Below are 24,108 nucleotides of genomic sequence, written 5' to 3'. Positions count from 1 at the left end.
ATCCAGATCGGTGGCAGCAGCTTCAAAAACACTCCAGTCAGTGAGGTCAAAACAAGATTGTAAATCCTGCTCTGCTTCATTAGTCCATCTTTTTACAGTCCTTAATACAGGTTTAGCTGATTTTAGTTTCTGCCTCTAGGTCGTTATAAGATGAACCAGAAGGTGATCAGAACATCCCAAAGCTGCTCATGGAACAGAGTGATATGCATCCTTTATTGTGGTGTAACAGTGATCCAATATATTACTATCTCTTGTGGGACATGTAACATGCTGTCTGTATTTTGGCAGTTCACGGGAGAGATTGGCTTTATTAAAGTCCCCAAGAATGATTAAAATGGAGTCCGGGTGTTGTTGTTCTGTCTCTGTGATTTGATCAGCGAGTTTCTGTAAAGCTGAGCTCTCGTGCGCTTGTGGAGGAATGTAAACACTCACCAGAATGAGTGTGAATGCGAGTGAAACTCCCACGGCGAATAGAACGGCTTGCAGTTAATGAAGAGTAATAATAATAATAATAATAATAATAATAATAATTAAAACCCCTGCTTAATAAATATCAATGTCATTTTGTACTGTATGTCAACCTTACTCTGATTCTTTTCAATGAAATTACATGCTAGTGCAAGATATTAAAATGTACAAATGCCAACACAATATTGTAACGCAGGGATCCACGGCCCAGATAAATGTTTGGCTAATTTCAAATAATGTGGCATGAAAATTTAAATGCTGCATCAGAAAATCATCGGACTCAACTACGACTCAACAAAATATAATAGAACTTATTATAATTAATAGTGATGCTGACTACACTAAATGCGGCGCAGCAACAAATCCCAGACAGAAAACTGCTGACTCGTTCTATTTATGACGTGTTGACACAAAGTTCAAATTATTTGCAATGCTTTTTCGCGTCCTGTGTAGATACGACGTCACAGCAAAAATATGGCAAGTGTGAAGTAAAGAAAAGTGGACACTGAAAATAGATTATTCAAATGAGAGAGTGAGTGAGTGAGTGATACCAACTTTGTTATGGATGTTGTTTGAAGTTCACAATTTTAACGTAAATTTGCTTTAGACTAATTTATTTTCAAGATCTGAGGTAAAATATCTACAGGTGCATCTCAAAGGTCTTTATTTTTTGTAATTAAATAAAAAAAAGCAAAAAAGTTCTTATATTCTAGATTCATTGCACACAAACTGAAATATTTCGAGAGTTTTTGGTTTTAATTCTGATGGTTACGGCTTACAGCTTAGGAAAATAAAAAATTCAGTATCTCAAAAAATATGAATATTCCATTTTAAGCTTGATTAGATTGATTAATTTTGAGTATTAATACTGAGTACCTCTTGGGATGGTTTGGAACATGCAACCACAATTATTAGAAAGACGATCATCGACACCCTCCACAAGAAGGTCATTGCTGAAAGGGCTGGGTGTTCACAGAGTGCTGTATCAAAATATATTCGTAGAAAGTTGACTGGAAAAAGTGTGGTAGGAAAAGGTGCACAAGCAACAGGGATGACCACAGCCTTGAGAAGACTGTCAGGAAAAGCCAATTCAAGAACTTGGGAGAGCTTCACAAGAAGTGGACTGAAGCCGGATCAAGAGTCACCACACTCAGATGTCTTCAGGAAAAGGGCTACAGCTGTCACATTCCAAGAAGCCACTCCTGAACCAGAAAAAAAAAACATAATTTAGTCATTTTTCACCTGGGGTAAGGAGAAAAAGAAATGGATTTTGCTCAGTGGTCCACAGTCCTCTTTTCAGTCTTTCTGTAAATCTTTTTTGATTGATTGTTGTGAAAATATTCACATTTTTTGAGATTTTGTTACAGTTTGATCCCCTTCAAAAAATGGAAGTATTAAATATAAATGCTGACAGATCTAATAATTGAATCTGCAGTTAAGTAAGTGGACAGACAGTAAACAGACTACTGGGGGAAAAAATCTTAATATTTATTTTGTGATCATCTTTTGATTATGTTAACAAAAGCAACAATAATATAATAATTTTAATAATAATAATTTTGTGTTGTATAAAGAGACCATTTGTTAGCAATATGGCTTGAGGCAAAGCATAATAGTCTCCATTGAGGGTGCATAAAAACCTCTGGCATAAGAGGGCACCAGATGCACAACACAGTTTTTAGCTGCAAGGTGAATGTGCAGAAAGAACCAGTGTTTAGAAGAAAGAAGCTCCATTAAAAATACATTTACATTATACTTAAATGCATGTACTGTATGGCCTTTGTGTTATAATCCTATCTACTTTACATTATTATTTTATTTACATTATTTTAATTCTTATAAATGTATAAGCAGTCTGATTCTGTCTTGTGTCCTCAATTGTATTGGGTAATAATTATTCATGGCCATGAGCTTTTGTTCAGTGAATGCAACACTGGATGTCTGGCCCTGTTTTCTTTTTCAAAATGAGGCAGGTGGGATTGAACACACAGGTGGCCAACAGCTTTCAGAACTGTGTGTAACATACACAACACCCTTGTGAGACCTTTTGTGAAGTGTGTGTAGATTAGGAAAACTTAAGTACAAGGAGCTCTAAAAAAAAGTGGTTTGGGTGTTTTTTTTTTTTTTACAGCTCTTTTGCTTCATCTACAAATCGCATGTTAAGGTTACAATTGCATCTATCAGGGAAACTTTTTTTAATGTAGTTATATTAAAAAAATGAACTTAATTCTAACAAGAAAGTTCTTTGCTCTAACCAGAATTAAAAACAATTTGCTTATAATCTCTCCGCAGAAGAGACTTGGTGTTGTTTTCAAACAAATGGAAATATATATTGGTGTTGGCTATTACCAAAAATAACAAATGTATACCATTTCAAATATACACATTTACTGTATAGTAAATGTAATACTTTACAATTCTTACTTTACAGTGCCCCACACAGAGATCTGATCTCACCATCATCAGTCTGTCTGAGATTACATGAAGAAACAGAACAAACTGAGACAGACTATATCCAGAAGAACTGTGGAAACGTATCCAAGATGCTTCAAGCCTTACCTGCAAAGCTACCTGAAAAACAATGCACAAGTGCACCTTGGACAAAAGCTGCTTTAAACACAAAGGATGGTCACACCAGACATTGACTTAATTTAGTTATTTAAGGTAATCGATAAAGAAAATCTATTTATGCCATTATTTTGGACAGCATGCTCATTTTACAGCATTTTTACACAAGTGCCTAAAGCTTTTTGTGGATGATGAAGAGACGTTGCCACAGTTCTTTTGGATTTGGTCCATCTCAGTTTGTTTTGTTTCTTTGTTATTCCAGACACACTGGATGACGATGAGATCTGATGTCTGTGTGGACCACTGGCTTTTTTCAGACGCCTTGTGCAAACAATAAACTTTACAATTAATGGCAAAATGAATGTTTGGAAATATAAACTGATAATTTATTTTTTTGCATTTGTCAAACTTAAATGATTCAGATCAAACAAATTTTAATATTACACAAAGAAAACTCTAGTAAATACAAAATGCAGTTTTGAAATAATGACTTCCTTTATTAAGGGAAACGAGCCGTCCAAACTTGCCTGGCACTACATGGAAAAAGTTGCCCCTAAAATCTAATAACTGTTTTGCCACACTTTGCAGCAACGACTGCAACCAAGCATTTGCAATAACTGGCAATGAATCTTTCACATCTCTGTGGAGGAATTTTAGCCCACTCTTCTTTGCAATATTGTTTTATTTCAGCCACATTGGAGGGTTCGAAAGCATGAATGGACTGTTTAATGTCATGCCACAGCATCTCAATCAAATTGAAGTCCGGACTTTGACTTGGCCACTCCAAAACTTTAATTTTGTTTTTCTTGAGTCATTCAGAGGTGGACTTGCAGGTGTGTTTTGGATCATTGTCCTGCTGCAAAACCCAAGTGCGCTTGAGGTCACAAACTGGCGGCCGGACATTCTCCTTCCTGAAGAATTCATGGTTCCATCGATTATGGCAGGTCCAGAAACTTCAGAGCAGCCCCAGATCATCACACTACAACCATCATGTTTGACTGTTGGCATGATGTTCTTTTTATGAAATGCTGTGTTGGTTTTATGCCAGATGTAACGGGACACACACCTTCCAAAAAGTTCAACTTTTGTCTCATCAGTCCACAGAATTTGCATGGGGATAATCAAGATATTTTTGGCCAAATGTGAGACGAGCCTTTGTGTTCTTTTTGGTCAGCAATGGCTTTTGCCTTGGAACTCTCCCATGGATACCATTTTTTTCCCAGTGTCTTTCTTATTGTTGAATCATGAACACTGACCTTAATTGAGGAAAGTAAAGCCTGCAATTCTTTAGATGTTGTGTTGGGTTCTTTTATGACCTCCCAGATGAGTGGTCATTGCACTCTTGGAATAATTTTGGTAGGCCGGCCACTCCTGGGAAGTTTCACCACTGTTCCAAGTTTTCACCATTTGTGGAAAATGGCTCTGACCATGGTTCGCTGGAGTCCCAAAGCCTTAGAAATGGCTTTATGCATGATGTGTTGCTTTTTAAGTGTTTAAGTGTTTTAAGTGTATTGCTTTACTTTGTCAGACAGTTAATTAATTTTAGTTGGACGATGAGTTATCCTGCACTGGTATCACAGGGAAATGAGGTGAGGTAAAATGTAAAAAATTAAAATAAATTTTTCACATAGGGCCAGGTAGGTTTGGAAAGATTTTTTTCCTTAATAAATGAAAGCCAAGTCCCTCCCATGAGGCCGTTTGACCGACATATCAAACAACCAATGCGTTCATCATCACATTTTGAGGCATGGAAATGTCGCAAAACAGAGCCAACTCATTTTGAAAGATACTAACCTAGAATTAAAAAAAAAAAAATCCAAAAGCTTCCCTCCCTAATTATCATAACCAGGAGAAAACGAATAATAAATTAAAAAGGCACCCACCTCCCGAACATGCTCCAATTAGATAAGGATCAGGATTTAACAAAAAAATAATCATAAGATAGCAAAAGATAGTGGTTTACATCAAATGTCTCATAGCAATTAAATAACAAACACTATGGGTACCATGCTAAGCCATGAGAGCAGGGAGAGGTAGATCCATGGTTCAGGAGACTTAAATACAGCGCCAATCACTCCAGTCACCAATCAGGTCACTCGTTAGCAGCTCCACCTGTGAGCCATTACAGTAAGAGTAACAAAAGAGAAAGAAAGAAAAACACACCAAGGAGAACTAGACCACGAATACAAATCTTCCCCATGAACAACACAAAATACTACACGCCAACGTAGCAATATACTGTATATACCGTCATTATTAAGGAGCACAATTGCAATTAACATTGATGATAATAATAATAATTTATACACTGATAATAATAAGTGTTTCTTGAGAATCAAATCAGCATAACCTTGAATGATTTTTGAAGAATCATGTGACACTAAAGACTGTAATGTCTGCTGAATTTTCAGCAGTCATCACATTAATAAATTACATATTGAAACAGTAAACATTAGTTTTACTCTTTTTTATTTTTATTATTATTGTACAAACATAAAAAAAGCAAAGAGGTCCACAGCTATTTTTTTTTATTTCAGTATTTCAAAATATATCTTTTACTGATTTTTATCAAATAAATGCAGCCTTGGTGAGCATAAGAGACTTCCTCCAAAAACATTTAAAAATCATCGATCCCAAGCTTTGTAAGGTAGTGTATCATTTAAATGTAAAATACACCAAATACTGCTTTGGAAAGGACAACAGAAGGACCTGGCCTTAGGCAACCAAAAATGGAAACCTTAATTACAGACTACTACAACCATCCCACATCTTTTGTGCTAATGCTTAAAATAAGATGTCTACATTTTGGTGCAACCCATTTGGTCTAGGTTAAAACTATTACTATTACTTGAACATGTATGACTGAGCTGTTACCTATTAACTTGAAATAGACTGCTGTTGAGGACTGATGAGTGTACACATGCCTTGCCAATGTATTTACCATTTCCTTTTGACATGCAGACAAAATCCACTGAAGTTTTCCCCTGAGAGATTTTAGCCTATAAATGGTATAATACTATACTTTAAGCAATCTTCATTCATAGAATAAAATGGATCTGTGTTTTTACAGCTGAAGTATGAAACAACCCATAACACATACTGGTTCTTTTCCTCATCAAGATTGTGAGCCACGTTTTAAGCCGGGAAACATGAATGAGAGCGAGACTCACGGCTGAGAGAGCAGGGGGAAACTGTGAGACAGGCCAAAGTGTCAAAGCCTCTCTATTTGTCCGAACAGGAGGAGGGACCAGGGGAAGAAGGTGGGGACTATGGATTGAGAGGAAGTGAGGGAAGACTAGAGGAATGTGTTGGATTTCAGGGAGAGTTCAGCTGGGAACGTGCTATCTGCCAAAAGAAGAGAAAGAGAGAGACAGATACTCACGGTAAACCGATAAAAATATGCCACATTTCACTGTGGTACCAGTGCAGGATAACTCTCCTTCCAACTATGACAGTCTGGAGGGAATAAACTGGGTGGATTACAGAGACACAGGACAGGGAGAATACCCTGGACATGGAGACACGGTTAGCTCAGATGGTAAGTCTTTTCTTTCATTTGTCACTTTGTGAAAAACAGCCCCTGAGGTGTAAACTTGGGTTTAACTAACTCTGGAACTTGAGTTTGAAAGTTTGATTTAACCCTAAAATTCTTGCCAAACATCTTCAAACCATCGGGAATTTGCTAACCATGGCAGTCGTTCAGTCAGTAATGTCACAGGACTGACTGGCTACTCACATCCCAGTTTTTATTGGCAAAGTTGTATCTCTATAAAGTGCGTATATTTGATATAAGGGGAGGGATTTAAGAGCAACTCAGGACTCTTGGCACAGTGCTGACATGCCAAACACCACTGTGGTGACAAAGGAAAACAATCAAGAGCCAAAGCAGAGGCGGGACCGGGGGGGTTCTGCAATAATGGGACAGGCCTCAAGTATTCATGTACACAAAAGATGAAGCCCTCTCTTTGTGCCAAAATAACAGCTGAGGGTTTAACTGGCATTTCTTTCCTCCATCTTGTTCCTTTCTCTGGCGCATTCTTAAAGAGAGAAAGGAATTATAAGATAGAGACATGTGCAGCACTAAGGCATGATTAAGAGACATCAGCATCTGTTTACTGCAGCTGTAACTGGCATATGAAGTGAAGTGAAGTGAAGTGAAGTGAAGTGAAGTGACATTCAGCCAAGTATGGTGACCCATACTCAGAATTTGTGCTCTGCATTTAACCCATCCGAAATGCAGACACACAGAGCAGTGGATACACACACACACACTGTGAGCACACACCCGGAGCAGTGGGCAGCCATTTATGCTGCGGCGCCCGGGGAGCAGTTGGGGGTTCGATGCCTTGCTCAAGGGCACCTAAGTCGTGGTATTGAAGGTGGAGAGAGAACTGTACATGCACTCCCCCCACCCACAATTCCTGCCGGCCCGGGACTCGAACTCACAACCTTTCGATTGGGAGTCCGACTCTCTAACCATTAGGCCACGACTTCCCCTGGAGAGATGTGGAGAGACCACCAGGTCTGTGGGGACACAGCTGTCTTTTTTTCTCATTTGCGTGTTGGGGTAAAAAGGTGCAAATTTGTAAGTGAGGCTTTTGTAAATCTGATAGGCACACAATAACACATACATATATAGCCAATGTACTGTTTAATAATGGCTTACTGTTAGTAAGGTCAAGAGAGTTTTGCTGGATCCAGTCTTTTGCATGTTTATGCCTATAGGCTTAGTAAAAAATGAAAAATATCTTACAGAACAGATGCTGAATTTGCATCTTAAAATGAATGAACAAAGTGAATCACTGAATAAGTCACTGCAGGAGTTAAACAAAAAGAAAGAAGGATTGAAAATGTGTGCACGCAGATTCTTCCAATACAATGTTCCATATGTAATAATTATACAAATTAATCATTGCAACAACAACATCAACAAAGAACCCCATAATCTCAAACAGCTAACTTTAGAGGTAAATGACGAGTGGAACATAATCCAAATGAAAGAGGCCCAAAAAGGACATTTCATTACAGAAAAGTAGAAAAAGGAAAATTTACTAAATATACACATTTGGTACAGTTTTTACCATTGGCTCTTTAAAATCTTTCTGTGTTTCATTCTCTCTCTTTCAACATCTGAGTATGGAAATAACATGCTGGAATAGGCCTACTTGCAGAAATGCAATTACATAATCCTATTTCTAAATTGATAATTTCCTAGCAGATAACGTGTTTGTCCATGACTCTAATAAATCCTATGCTGGCCCTTAATGTGTTTCCATTTGAGAATTTAAATTAAGCAGTCGCCTCAACCCACTGACCTCATAGAGGGTCTTTTGAACATTTAAGCAAAGCTTGACATCAGAAAAGGTGGTCGCAGAAATTGTGGTGGTCTTTGAGGTTGTAGATCTCTTTATACCAAATAAGTTTGCATGATTTTCTCTGTGTAAGCAATGATGTAGCTGGATGAGGAAGAGTAGTCTTATGTGGCAGACACATTGGTGGATCATTTAACTTGAGGAGGGGCAGAGCAGATGGAGGTTGTTCACACTGCTAACTTTGTTTTTTAGTGTGTTAGCTCAGTGATGTTTAGAGCAGGAAGGCACACTGCGGTCATTGTGCTGAAACAGGCCTGTAATGGAAAAGCATCAGCTCTCAGTCAAACCCATGAACCACGTCATGCCTTACTTCCACGTTACTTACAGGAAAATAGATGAAGAGGCTCTTTTCCCTCATATATGAAAGTAATCAATTTCTGTTCAGTACAGTCCTAAAACAAGCTGTCGAGTTCATTAGCATTAGCAGCTAAAGAGAGACGACTTTATTATAACTACCCTATCTGGTTTTCTTTGACAAACAGTTTTCTAACACAATTGGAACAGGTTTTTTATAGATTTTTGAGTGGGTTTAACACAAACCCAGTTGGTGTGTTCCTCAACTGATGTTCATGGAGGCAGTCATCCACTAACCCGACGGAGTAGTTATGTGACATGAAAAAAGCAACATCATACTACTTTCAATTTTTTTTTTTTTTTTTTTTTTTTACTTTCTATCCATCTAAGAGTCCTGATCAAAATGTTTCATTGATGTCTGAAAAAAAAACCATGAATGAAACATAGAGACAATAGAAATTAAATATAAATGAATATGAAAACAAACCAGTAGGGCAAGGTATAATGTATTAGTGACTTTGCACAGTTACAAGGTTAAATTTAAAATACTGATCTATGATAATATCTATTATGTCATTACTAAATCACAGAGTCGACTTTCTATTTATTTCCACTTTCTCCCTAATATAGCCCAAATTTTGTACTAAATATACTAAAAATTATTCTTTATTCTTCATATAAACTTAAGATCTACTCAAATGTGCTATTTTGGAACACCTAAAATGTGCTATTAACATTGCTGTATTTACATTATTTAGTTACCACTTGAGTACTTGAGTGTATGAAAGTTGGGTTCAGAATAGCACTGTTGAGTGCACTTAAGTTTATCTTAAGACGTATTCATTAATAATTTTAGCATGTTAAGTAAAAAAAAAAAAAAAATAGAGAGCACTTTAAGTACATTATGGAAGTGCACTTTTTTTTCACCTGGGATGTTTTTCAAAAACAGGTGACTAACTTGACATGCCCACACTATATGGTGATATGATACTTCAGAATTACAATATCTCCAACACAGAGATCCTATTTAACTATTACCCTTTATCTGGGGGGATATAAATAACCTATTATGTATGTGATCCTGTGATTTCCCAATTGGATTGACTGAAGGTTTTTTTTTTTTTGATGGTAAACTAATTTAGATGATAGTGAGCATAGAATATTTCTTTTAATTTTTTTTTTTAAAATCTTACCAGTGTGCAAGGTAGTATACCTGTTTAGATAACGTAATGATGTTGTAAGCTGCATGAACTTATAAAAGAATTACATACACATTATACCTTTATTTATGTGGTTTTAAATTGTGCAGTATTACCTACTTTATCTAATGTTTACAAAGACAAATGTACAATTGTTTAGAGTGAGTGTTGTCTGAAAATGTTGACCACATCTCATAAACACTAATAACATTAACAATCACAAGCCAGAAAATACAGTCAATCATCATCAAGCACTCAACACCATACATACCCCAACAGTTGGTGCATAACAAGGGTAATAATCAACTATAATAATTTTCCATAACATATTTGTCCTGACATCACATGATAACAGGTTACTAAACAAGATAAATTCAACGATGCAAATAAAACCTGCAAAGAGAAAATCAAAACTATTTATTCCACATGCTGGGAAAAGTACAATTTAGACATTTTCAGTGTAGGCCTTGTGTTGATTTGACATCTTAAAGTATATTGTATTTAAAAAAAAAACTATGATCATCACGTAAAAGTTAAGTATTTGCAGTGCTTTATTGGCATTATTTACTTTTTCACAGCGTTGTTTTCATATAGTTCTTCTGAGTATATATTTGTATTTATCTTTTGCTAATGATTCTAATTGTTGAAACTCCATCTGTACAGTACAGCTTCTTCTCTCTTGTTAATGCACATCAAAGTCTTCGTACATTCTGTTCTCCCAGCAGGGTCCAATTCCACAGACTTATTCAACTGTTCTCATCTAATTTAGAAAGTCTGTTAATAGTGATGGGCTACTGTGCAACAAATTCTCATTAAAAAACAGGCAGTCCACCCCTTTTGTTAAAGGTTAAAACACTGTGGTAAAAGCTTACTTTCTCATCTTTAAATTGTTAAAAAGCTATTGATATGGCTAAAATGAAACATGTATAACTGGTAAGCATTAATACAATGTAAAAGTCAGTAATTTCCCAAGTCTCCTCTCCATTGAACTAAATTACTACTATTGCATGCATTTGACTGTTCTGAAGATACTCACTGGAGCTGTTTACTTGCAATGAAGGATTGAGACAGTGATGTGTCTTTGCATGACAAATGGAGCGGGTTATACAGTTATTATTGTTTATGAGCATAAGGTTAGTCTGAAACAACTAATAAAAAATATCAAAGACAAAGGCTGTTAACAATACACTTACACTTTGGATAGTAATACAATCACATCAAGGAACCAAGAATGCCATCATAAGACATTACATTGTGCTGCATGACTTATACTAATAAAGAAGTTGAAAAAAAATTGAATATTTGGCCAATTTCACACATCCAAGATAATTTCTTCCTGGGGTTAATCAGCTGTTGCATTTTCCAACACAAAGTGGTTTCGTCTCTTCAAAATATTTCACTTTGGAGGTAAATGGCTATTGGGCTATTGTCTGAGCAACAATTTACAGATGTTTGAACAGAGCTGTTTTCTACAGCTGGTTACCAAATGTGCCCGAGTCTTCTCTTGTACTGTGCAAAAACAGCTTATGTGTGTGATGTTTTCAAATTGTTGAAAACGAATGACTGTGTAGCATCTAAAAGTATGACTATACAGTCTTTACTTTACAAGTAACGTTCTTGTCCACTGGATAAATGTTGCTATAAGCATGTGAAGTCTCTTAGTTCACTCGAAACACCACATGTGTGAGGTTAGTAGTTTTGGCTTTGATCTGCAGCTTTTGGCACAATCCTGTTAACATGTTCAGACCTGCCGCCATAAAGCTCAGGCTTCCCCCTCCTGCAGTTACACAGCGAGACACAATCTCTGTGGGGGCTGTCAAACCATTTCTGTTAGGATTTGTGTAGAAGCAATCCGTTAAACATATCTAGTAAACATATCAGTTTCTCTCAAACTTTTCTTGCTCAGAAAAAAAAGATGTTAACATCTTTTTAGTGTTTAAAAACTATCAACATTTTATGTCACAGATTGAGGGAAGAAAACTTGTTCACTAGATGGCAGCATTTGACAATTGTGTTCTTGTTTGTTCTACAGTAAGGGTATTGATTGGAGACCACTGGTAAAGATGCTGTATTTATATAAAATGTACAAAATATTGAGACCTAAAAGCAGTGAACATGTTTAGTGTCACAAATGTAGGCCTACTTATTTGATTAGAGACCAAATAAATGGTTCATTTAAATATTTGTTTTAGATCCCAAATTCATTTGAATCCCAGATTTTCTCAGATAATAAAGAACATATTGAAATATAATATTCCATCACTGGAGAATGGCTATTCTGTTTTATGCATTTCAGGCATTTCATTAATTAAACAAGTGTTTAAAATGTGTTAACATTATGGATTAAATGTTTTATGGAAGGCCCTGCTCACATTGAATCTCTTGTGTAAGTGTGTAGCAGTGTTTCTGATTTATTAGTGGATGCTTTTTTAACCTGTGGGACTGTGTGTGTATGCGTGCGTGCGCGCATGCACTCGTGTGTGTGTGTGTGTGTTTTAGCAAATGTACCATTGGCAAGCATGTGTGTGTTTGTGGGTAAATTCTAATCCCCCCTGCTCTCTTAGTAACAGTTAATAGTTCACATTGACCTGGATATAGACAGTGTGCTGCCTGCCTTGCTGTCCATAGACAAACATGCTGATCCACAGCAATGTTCATTCAAACTCTACCTATAATGACAAATTACTCCTGGAAACATGTGAGTTAGACATATAGCAAGCAAACTGCAAAGGCAGAGATTTCAGTTTAATCTTGACAATTTCCAGTAACTATCTTTTTTATTGTGTATTTGTGAGCAAGTTTATGCTATGGTTGCATTTATGATCTAATTCATTGCGAATTCAGGTCTGTAATGTAGACTAATGTTAAAAGGAATATATACCTTGCATATATCTGTTTCTGAAATATCACCTCCTCTTTGTTCTCTTCAATTTATAATGTCTGACTTCTACCCTCTGTAGAGCAATATATATATATTTCTGCACAGTATTCAATGTGGGTGTCAGACACTAATGAAAAAAAAAGCCTAAGAAGGATACAGATATACAGACCAAACTGTGAAATTATGACGAACTTGACACGTTATCTATCACAGTATGCATTATTAAGACTGGAACTATATTTGGGTGCCTTACTTGCTTTATCCATGTTTGTACTGAAATTAGTTTGAGAGCAGAGAGTGGGAGGACACAAAACAATCAAACTGATTTAGTGTTCAGATTCAGTCGCCTGATTAAGGGGCACAATAATAACATAATAATAAAAGTGAGAAGAATAAATACAAAATGGGTTTAATGGTTGGTGCCAATGTTAGAAAAGGGTTCAAGTGTACTTGCAGCTGCAAGGCTTTATTTGTTAATTTGGACCTTCCTGTAACACTTTAGAATAAGGTTCCATTAGTTAAAGTTAGTTAACTACTTTAGTTAACATGAACTAAGCAAGAACAATCCTTTTACGTCCCGTGGCAAAACAGAGAAGCAAATAGAGACATCATTAGCATAGGTGCTGATCCAAAATAAAATTAATTCGTTTAACCCAATCTATAGAATAAGAATGCGCATTCGATCAGATATAACTGCAGTCACAAATTATGAGATGCATTATTCGAATGCTTGGCGAAAGAGATGTGTTTTTAATCTAGATTTAAACAGGCCCGAACATTATCAGGAAGGCTATTCCAGAGTTTGGGAGCCAAATGTGAGAAAGCTCTACCTCCTTTAGTGGAGTTTGCGATCCTAGGAACTACCAAAAGTCCAGTGTTTTGTGACCTTAGGGAGTGTGATGGGTTGTAACGTGGTATAAGGCTAGTTACAGTAGGTACGCAGGAGCTAAACAATTAAGGGCCTTATAGATAAGTAAAAATAATTTGTAACTGATACGGAATTTAATAGGTAGCCAGTTCAGAGACTGTAAAATTGGGGGTAATATGATCATATTTTCTTGACCTGGTAAGGACTCTAGCCACTGCATATTGGACTACCTGTAGCTTGTTTATTGAAAATGCAGGACAACCACCAAGAAGTGCGTTACAATAGTCCAGTCTAGAGGTCATGAATCAAAATGATTGCATGATTCCAATATGATTCAGTTGTTACACAATGACACAATGTACTGTAAGAGTGTAAAGAATAGGATATTAGTCACATTTAATTAGTGGGCGTAGGACAGGAAATTACATACAGTAATTAAATGTGGGCAAAAGCTTACAGTTATTCTGAGGGGGAAAAGTATGCTAAAAATGGTTGCATTTCTTTCTTTTCCACTCTTTCTCTCTCTGCTTAAGAAAATACGCTTTATCAGTTGAATGGGCAGTAAGTATTAAACCAATCTAGATAAAAACTACTTTCGTGTGATGATACAATAAATGGAAAAACATAATAAAAATCCATTAAAGCAAGTTAAGAATTATGAGATATTAGTTTAAAATAAATAAATAAACACACAGAAATAAAAATGGACACCATATGCACCCACTGGAATGATGTGTATGCCTGTTAAATCCAGTAAATGCAGTTAAAATGTCATCCCCCTGCAGGTTATGGCAATCATAAAGAAGACAGTCCTTTCCTCAGCAGTTCAGACTTGGCAGCTAAGAGGAATGACTACTACGACAAAAACTTGGCCCTCTTTGAGGTTCATTTTACATCTTTATTTCCTTCTCTTTGTAATTATCTTTGCTATTTTGTTGGCTTTGGTTGCTTCTGTTGTCCTCATTCGTAAGTCTCGATAACAATCTCAAATTCAACATAAAAAAATAAGAATAGTTTTCATGTTATGTCATGTGTAGAAATGTTTTAGTATGATTGGTGCTGAGGTGTATCTTTCCATAGGAAGAGTTGGATAGCCGACCGAAGGTCTCGTCTCTTCTCAGTCGGCTGGTCAGTTACACAAATGTTACTCAGGGAGCCAAAGAACATGAAGAGGCAGAAAGTGCTGATGCATCCAGACAAATGCCCAAGGTTATAAAGGGTTATTTCCACAACATTATATTTTCATTGTAACCAAAACATCTGCAACAATGTTGTTCTGAAAGACTTTTCCCTCTTCTACTGATATGTTCTCTGTAGTCTCCGAATATGGGCACACTGATGGGAGTGTATCTGCCATGTCTGCAGAACATCTTCGGAGTGATTCTCTTTCTGCGTCTCACCTGGATAGTAGGAACAGCAGGTGTCGTCCAATCCTTCCTGATCGTTCTCATGTGCTGCTCCTGTGTGAGTTACTGCAGACACACCCTCACAAACACAGACATGTTCACACACGTTTGTTTTTGTGAAAAGTGGGGACATCCCATAGGCGTAATGGTTTTTATACTGTAGAAACTGTATATTCTATGGCCCTACACCTAACCCTAACCCTCACAGGAAACTTTGTGCATTTTTACTTTCTCAAAAAAACTCATTCTGTATGGTTCTAAGCGTTTAGAAAAATGGGAACATGGGTTATGTTCTCATAAGTCACCCTCTCCTTGTAATACCTGTGTCATACCCATGTCATTATACAGAGTTGTGTCCTGATATTTCACAAAAACATGCACACTTCTGCTTTTGCTTTTCCTTGTCTGTCCTGTTAACAAACAGCCTAACATTTTTTAAGCAGTTTGGCATGTCCAAAACAAGATACAGACAATATGTCAAATAATATGAAGCAATAGAAATAGTAAACCAGTAAATAAAAGTTAACACTGACAATTTAAACAGTAGCTGTGTGTGAATTCTGTAACTTTGCCATTAGTGCACAAAGTGAGTTTGATATGTGGAAAGCAGGATAATATGTAACATAAATAGTTAAAATGTTTAAATGTATGATTTTTATTGTTTGTTGTTTTAACAGACAATGTTAACGGCAATCTCGATGAGTGCCATAGCCACTAATGGTGTAGTTCCAGGTAATTTTAAATGTTTATCCTTTGTATTATAACATTTTACAAGAAATATCAGTACTGAAAATTTTAGTTTATTTATTTTCTCTCTCTTTTCTATTTTTTCTTTTTTTATTGGCAGCTGGTGGGGCCTATTTCATGATATCTCGCTCTCTGGGCCCTGAGTTTGGTGGTGCAGTTGGGCTCTGTTTTTATTTGGGCACAACCTTCGCTGCTGCGATGTACATACTGGGAGCAATTGAAATATTTCTGGTCAGTCTCCTTTTATTATGACAACACACACACAATGATCCAAACCCCAAAATGATCCAGCAATGAAAATAATCATTGATCAACTCTTATTGTCTACAGAAATACCTGATTCCTCAGGCTGCCATATTCCATCCCGCAGATATTCATGCAGGGAGTGGTGCCATGCTGAATAATATGCGGGTCTACGGCACAATATGTTTGAGCCTTATGGCTGTTGTTGTCTTTGTGGGAGTCAAATATGTCAACAAACTCGCCTCCCTTTTCCTGGCCTGTGTCATAATCTCCATTGTTTCCATTTATGCCGGTGCTATTAAATCTGTCTTCCAGCCTCCTGAGTTTCCGTAAGTCTTTCAGTAACATGTTTATCATCAATACACAAAATGTAATAACTGGGTTCTTACTGGAATGTGCCAAAAGACTGTGCCAATGTATTCGATTTATATACTATACACAATAGGTCTACATGGAAAGTATAAGGTCTGTTTATAGCTAAATTCTTCTTAAAAGAAAAAAGAAACTGTGATGAACGGGCTGGGGGGCTGGGGGGGGGGGGGGGGGGGGGGGGGTTGGGTTTCAATAGTTTACACAGTTTTCTTATGATGCAGAATGAAAATATCATTGGATACAAATAAGTGTAACCATTTTTTTATTTTTTTTAAATTGTGCAGGATCTGCATGTTAGGAAACCGCACACTAGTTCGTGATTTGTTTGATGTCTGTGGGAAGACAGTAGTTGTCGGTAATGACACGGTTCCCAGCCAGCTCTGGAAGAACTTCTGCAGCTCTGAGAATTCCAGCAGTGCTCACTGTGATGAGTACTTCCTCCAGAACAATGTTACAGAGATCCAGGGCATTCCTGGGCTGGCCAGTGGCATCATTAAAGGTAAGGACACATATTGTCTACAGCTTATCGTCGAGGTCCTAAAAGAAAGAAAAACATGCATTTAATTAAAGATGGTGAAAAGGCCCTCCTTCTGTAGGCACTTGCCATTTATCATGAATAATATGTAGCTTTGTACATTTTATTTCTTTAGAACTTCTTTGTGCATATGTATGTGTTTAGAAAACATGTGGGGGGATTACATAGAGAAAGGGCAGATTCTCGAAAAGGCAAGTCTTTCTTCTGTTGATGTCCATGGCTCAATGGAGACCTTTGGCTTCTATGTGTCTGCTGACATCGCCACGTCCTTCACCCTCTTAGTGGGAATCTTCTTTCCTTCTGCCACAGGTAAAACTCATCTGTCCTCTAAGAAATGTATTTATTTATTACACAGTGTTAAAGCTCAGCTTATATAGAACAGAGAATGAGTCTGTGATGGATAGAAGTGCAGTGCTTAATATATTGGACTGTTGCTTTAAAAAAATACTTTCAGTAGACAACCGCTCCATAAAAAAATACAATTAAAATAAAAAACGCTGAAAAGTTGTGAAAATGTTTTCTTTTCCAAATCTTCTTAAAGGAAAATGTCTTGAAATTCTGTATTTTTGTCTCTCTATGTCTCTGAGATAGGCATTATGGCAGGGTCAAACAGATCTGGTGATCTAAGAGATGCACAGAAGTCTATACCAATAGGGACAATCCTGGCTATTACAACGACTTCTCTCGTCTGTATCCTTTTTGCTGTTGGTTCTGATATTATGTTTAAAACAAGAATTTAACTATTACCTTTATTGACAGAATGTTATTTTAGGACTCTATTTTATTTTTGTGTTATAAATTATTTTTATATATTTTTTCAGCAGAAGTCTTATTTAGCATCAAAAAAAGTTTCATCAAATTCCCTGACTCCTTTCACAGACTTCAGCTCTGTGGTTCTATTTGGGGCCTGTATTGAGGGTGTGGTGCTGAGAGATAAGTAAGTAATTTAGAGATTACAAATACAGAATTTTTAGATGGGAAAATGTTCCTGTTGCTCAGTAGCAGAGCACTGCGTTAGCAGCGCAAAAGGTTGTGGGTTCAGTTCCCAGGGATCACACATAATGGTTAAAAAAATAATGTACTGTATAGCCTGAATGAACTATAAGTAGCTTTGGATAAAAGTGTCTAAAATGTTGTGTCTCATGTGTTCTTCCGCATCCCTTTTAGATTTGGAGATGCTGTCAATAAAAACTTGGTGGTTGGCACACTGTCCTGGCCCTCTCCCTGGGTCATTGTGATTGGCTCCTTTTTCTCCACAGTGGGTGCAGGACTTCAGTCCCTCACAGGAGCTCCTCGCCTCCTCCAAGCCATTGCTAAAGATAACATCATTCCTTTCCTTAGAGTAAGAGAGCTCCAGATATATGATTTCATAATATATATATATAAAATAACACTCCACATCTTTTTTCACCATGATGATTTTCTTAATTGCTATCTCAGTTGGAGTACACAGTATAAAATAGCAGCAAGTTTAACTTTTATCTGTGGTTCGTAATGTATTGTTGAACTACTGTGTTTTTTAGTTGGATTATATTTACACCTGGATTATGTTTACTTCCTTTTCTGGAATGCCAAACCACAAAAGCCAAAAAGAAAGCATTTGCATGTCATATGTAAAATGTTTTTCATAAAATTTAAATATGTTATGCTAACAGCTGACTGCTACTTTCTGTGTGTGTGTTTCCATGTGTTTGCATACACCTAGGTTTTTGGACACGGTAAAGCTAATGGAGAGCCCACATGGGCCCTGCTGCTGACAGGACTCATAGCAGAGCTAGGCATCCTCATTGCATCACTGGATATGGTCGCTCCTATTCTCTCCATGTGAGGACAAAGCACAAATATACACAGATACTGTATATCACTGTCACACAAAATAAATGATCAAAATTACATATGATGACATTTTTATATTGAATGTTGCATGTTAATGAAATTATTTTTATTTAATCATTTTCTGATGCGTTTGAAGTAAACATATTATATTGCAAACAGATCCTACTGGTAAAATGTAGGATAAACAGCAATTTACAGTAGCTTCTTATGAAACTTACAGACTCGGAACAAACAGCACACGTGTTTCCATGTTCTTGTCACTGCCAGCAGTCCTGATATTCAGCCAGAAATAAAGATGATGTTTATTCACCTTTTATCTTATGTCAAAATGTTTTTCACCTTAATTGTCATTGCATGTATTACATGACACTTATTCGGAAATGTATATATGTTTGTTCACTTTACAGGTTTTTCCTGATGTGTTATCTTTTTGTAAACTTGGCGTGTGCAGTACAAACACTTTTAAGAACGCCAAACTGGAGACCTCGTTTCAGATACTACCACTGGTAAGTGTGCAGTTAAATTGTTTGCATACATTCATATATATGTCTAAACATTCATATATATGTCTGTATTAAAAAATGACCTCTAATTAAACAATTCCAGCTATTGTAACAATAATGGGTCTTTTTTATGAAATGTTCTCTGTTCTCTCCATCTCAGGGCTCTGTCATTTCTGGGCATGAGTATGTGTGTAGCCCTTATGTTCATCTCCTCTTGGTACTATGCCATTGTAGCAATGGGCATTGCTGGTATGATCTACAAGTACATTGAGTATCAGGGGTAAGTGACTTCCAATTACATCCATTGAACATACATTCAGTATATCACTGGGAAGCACTTAAAGAGTCACTTGAATTCTCCATCTTTAGTTTACAAACCTGTGGCTTATACATTTTTGCTCTCTTGTAGAGCAGAGAAGGAATGGGGGGACGGGATCCGCGGGTTGTCTCTTAGTGCAGCCCGTTACGCTCTTCTCCGCCTGGAGGTTGGACCACCCCACACCAAAAACTGGAGGTTTGTTTGTCACAGACAATATGTTTTCCACGATAATTGACTGCTGTATGTAAAAACAATATATAACCAAAACTATTAAAGAAAAAATATACAAAGACATTAGATAAAAAGTGTAGATAAATGTTAACTTAAAATATAATCAGCTGATGTTTTTCCAGAACACATATTTAGTAATGACCTGGAAACACTTTCACTTAGCTTAGTTAAATAATGTTCATAAAAGCCAGAAGATATTGTTTGAATAAAACACTCCTGAAGGCATACTTCAATACTTCATACTTCCTTACAGTAGCATATAGGTAATGCTGGTTTGGTAAAGATTTGTGCTTCTTAATATTTTAGTGAGAAACAATGAATATTTTCAGGATTCTTCGATTAATAGAAATTTCAAAAGGTCAGCCTCTTTTGACCTTTAATCCATTTCTTTTTTAAATATATATATATATATATATATATATATATATATATATATATATGAAGAGTTCAGATGCAAAAGCCTCTAAATGCCATCTGAAATTTTCATCTAAAATTAGGATTTTTATCAGGCTCCTGTATTTATGATCAGTTATTTCACTTTAATAGTCTGGCAAAGGACCTGCACATTGCCATTAAAGTAAAATGACTCAACCTAAGCATAGGAGCCTGATAAAAATCCTAATTTTAGATGAAAATTTCAGATGGCATTTAGAGGCTTTTGCATCTGAACTCTTCATATATAAATAATAAAATAAAAAAATAAGAATTGTTAATAGGCCACAGCTGCTGGTTCTGCTGAAGTTGGACGAAGACCTGCATGTGAAATATCCCAGAATGCTTACATTTGCCTCACAGCTAAAGGCAGGAAAAGGTCTAACCATTGTAGGATCAGTGATACAGGGCAACTTCCTGGAACGCTATGGGGAAACACAAGCATCAGAACAGGTGAGGAAGTTTCCTGATTTACACGCACTTTTAGCATCACCATGACTGTAACTGTGATCCTAAATACAGCTGCAAATACATTGTGTATGAAATTAGGTCACTGTCTTTGCCGCTCTATATCAGCCTCTCTGGAGTGTGCAAAGGAGAGATAGCAAAAGGCAACATTTCATTAAAATAGGTTTCTATACCCTCCACCAGGCTATAAAGAACATGATGGAGATTGAGCGGGTGAAGGGCTTCTGTCAGGTGGTGGTCGCTTCCAAAGTGAGAGAGGGGGTCGCGCACCTCATCCAGTCTTGTGGTCTGGGAGGCATGAAACATAACACAGTTGTAATGGGCTGGCCGTATGGCTGGAGACAGAGTGAAGATCCACGGGCTTGGAAAACCTTCATTAGTAAGAACAAGTGTTTGCTCAAGGTTTATTTGAGTTATGTGCATTGTAGTTGTCTGCACTGAGACACAGTCCTAATAAAGGCTAATGTTAAGCCACTCATTTTTCATATTCTCTCACTTGTAGATACAGTCCGCTGTACTACAGCTGCCCACCTGGCTCTGATGGTTCCAAAAAATGTCTCATTCTATCCCAGCAATCATGAGCGTTTTTCTGATGGATATATTGATGTGTGGTGGATTGTCCATGATGGTGGAATGCTCATGCTCCTGCCTTTCCTTCTCAAGCAACATAAGGTGAACGATTAATCATTGCTAATTATAAAATACAAATGTAAATGTTAGAAAAAGACTTAACAAGAATCAATTAGAATGATCTTAAATATAAATATATTGGCAATATTTGTTCTGACAATTAACAAATCAGCACAATATGATTTGGATTCTTGTACTTCAGGTCTGGCGTAAATGTAAGATGAGAATCTTCACTGTGGCTCAAATGGATGATAACAGCATTCAGATGAAGAAAGACCTGGCAACCTTCCTGTACCAGCTCAGATTAGAAGCAGAGGTGGAAGTGGTTGAGATGGTATCTAGAACACTTTCACTCTACTATTAACACTTCACATCCCACCATATGAAATTAAGTTTGTATGCCATCATAATTTCATGATGTAAAATGGTGTTATTTGCAGCACGACAGTGATATCTCAGCATATACATATGAGCGGACACTGATGATGGAGCAGAGGTCACAGATGCTAAAACAAATGAGGCTCTCTAGTGCAGAGAGAGACAGAGAGGTACAGCAATATTCACTTGTGAAACGTCTCTTCTGTACTTACACTGTAATATAAGCATTACATTTAATGTCTTGTTGACTATAAAAGTTATATCCTTGCATTAGCAGTTCTCTTAAGTGTGATCTCATTACTCTTCACTGTAGGCCCAGCTAGTGAAGGACAGACACTCGCTGATAAGAATGGGCAGTCTATACTCCGATGAAGAAGAGGAAACCATTGAAGTATTACCAGAGAAAAACCAGATGACCTGGACTAATGAAAAAATAGAAGCGGAAAGACGACGAAACCGAAGCAATGCACCAGAAAACTTCAGAGAACTAATCAGCATTAAACCGTGAGTAGGCAAGCAGGAACAAGAACTGGAATGCCACCACTGCACACTATCAACACAGTATTTGGTACAAAGGTTTTACTTTTTATCTTTGTATAATAGACCTATTAGTTTTTTATGTTCAACATAAAGAGTAGAGGATCACTGACATCTGTTCCTTGTTGTATTTGCCTTTTTTACACAAGTAAATACATTATGTGGGTGTGCATGTTTGTATAATTTCAGTTACCTATAGTCCTCAAAGTTCCTATAGTCTATTTTATTTATTTATTTATTAAATGCCACACATTTGCTAAATGTATTATTCCACCTTAATTTAAATCAAAACTCTCTTTGTGTGTGTGTTACAGTGACCAATCTAATGTTCGGCGGATGCACACAGCTGTAAAGCTGAATGAGGTTATTGTAAATAAATCACATGATGCCAGACTCGTGCTGCTGAACATGCCAGGACCTCCACGCAACCCAGAGGGAGATGAAAACTGTATCCTTCCCAAAGAATGATATACTTTAAGTACTGTATTAAAGCATTCTTTTACTGGTGTGCCTAGTTTCGAGTGAGATACAGTATACATAAATCCAACATGAAAAAATGCTGTTTGGTATGGAGCGTATTTGCTATTGCTATTTCTCATGCTGTTTCGTTAACTCGGATTTCAGATATGGAGTTTCTTGAGGTGTTAACTGAAGGGCTAGAGAGAGTGCTGCTTGTGAGAGGTGGAGGTCGTGAGGTTATCACCATCTATTCCTGAATGGCCAAAGATCAATACATAGACCACTGCTACTGTTTGCTATTATATCTAATGCAAGTCAAAAAAGTGGCATATAAAGAATATGCATTCTGAACATCTTATGCCAGCCTAAACATTTCATAGTTTATGAAAAAGAGTTTTACACTAAAGTGTAATTCATTCGTTTAACAATTCTTTTCACTTTAAATATTTTAGTGGCATGTTTGTGCCAAGTTGTGCACCTTTTCAACTGAGCCCGTTCCACATCCACACCATAACATTCAGATTCACTTTGGAATTTAGGGCATGCTAACAGTTCAATAGAAAATATTGTGGCTTGGGTCAGAACCAAGAAAAATATTTCACAACAGTTAACAGTAGTTAATTTAGAAGAGAAATATTACATTTCCTTTTAATATAAAAAAATGACATGCAAAACATTATCGTGTACAGGAAGACTACATAAAAAACGAGCACATTTGATTATTATGACTTTCACTGCACAAGTAACAGATCTAGTGCTTCCTGATACAAGACTGATCGATTCAAAATACCAGTGATACATTTAAATTGCCATTTGAGTGCTTGTATTATTTTTATTTATTTTGTCTTCATTATTTATTTGTAAACTCCCCACTGCATTAGAAAATTACCAAAGGAGCTGAAATGGGATGGGTAGATTTTGTAATTTATAACTGCATTGTAGAGCTTTTATGAGATTGATTCTTTATAAATTAACCATTCATTGTCAACATACTGCATTTTAGTACACAACTCACATTGAGAATGAGACATTTTGGATACCGATAGACTTTATTCTTTTTAGGACATGATTACTGTACAGACATTTGTTACATACATTTGTTATACAAATAGCAGAAAATATGGAAAACTCTATTGACTAACAACATTTATATCTGGTATATTTAAAGGTGATGATCTGTTACTGGTTGTATAGTGTTACGTCTGTTCAGTGTTTCATGTCAAAGAGAGAGAGATTAAACACAATGAAATATGCAATTGACTTTTATGTACAGTATTAATAGAAATGATTTTAAAACTAAGAATATGAAAAAAGTTACAATAAAGTGCACTATGAACTGCAGAACATGCTACATGTATTATA

General features: G+C 36.5%; 1 protein-coding gene across 1 annotated transcript; it reads left to right on the top strand.

The window, feature by feature from the left end:
• The first annotated feature begins 6,330 nt into the window (after positions 1-6,330).
• slc12a4 (solute carrier family 12 member 4) lies at positions 6,331-23,620 on the top strand. Its single transcript, XM_059531733.1, has 24 exons — positions 6,331-6,574; positions 14,436-14,533; positions 14,731-14,859; positions 14,968-15,114; positions 15,734-15,788; positions 15,904-16,034; positions 16,134-16,375; positions 16,703-16,917; positions 17,098-17,262; positions 17,545-17,643; positions 17,833-17,890; positions 18,121-18,295; positions 18,659-18,777; positions 19,197-19,295; positions 19,453-19,572; positions 19,702-19,806; positions 20,559-20,727; positions 20,926-21,121; positions 21,245-21,414; positions 21,575-21,706; positions 21,813-21,920; positions 22,064-22,254; positions 22,602-22,735; positions 22,912-23,620. The coding sequence occupies exons 1-24, from the start codon at positions 6,436-6,438 to the stop codon at positions 23,001-23,003; spliced, it is 3,288 nt and encodes a 1,095-aa protein (XP_059387716.1). The 5' UTR covers positions 6,331-6,435; the 3' UTR covers positions 23,004-23,620.
• The last annotated feature ends 488 nt before the right edge of the window (positions 23,621-24,108 follow it).

The sequence above is a fragment of the Carassius carassius genome, chromosome 3 (assembly GCF_963082965.1).
Source record: "Carassius carassius chromosome 3, fCarCar2.1, whole genome shotgun sequence".
Lineage (NCBI taxonomy): Eukaryota > Metazoa > Chordata > Actinopteri > Cypriniformes > Cyprinidae > Carassius > Carassius carassius.
Note: the sequence above shows the minus strand (reverse complement) of the source record. Positions and strands in the feature narration are given on the sequence as shown.

What these genes read in the sequence shown, in the direction of transcription:
- slc12a4 (XM_059531733.1), top strand. Translation starts at nt 6,436, where the DNA reads ATGCCACATTTCACTGTGGTACCAGTGCAGGATAACTCTCCTTCCAAC. An exon ending in TTCTCATGTGCTGCTCCTGT is followed by an intron (nt 15,115 to 15,733) that starts GTGAGTTACTGC and finishes TTGTTTTAACAG; the next exon opens with ACAATGTTAACGGCAATCTC. An exon ending in TCCTTCTCAAGCAACATAAG is followed by an intron (nt 21,415 to 21,574) that starts GTGAACGATTAA and finishes CTTGTACTTCAG; the next exon opens with GTCTGGCGTAAATGTAAGAT.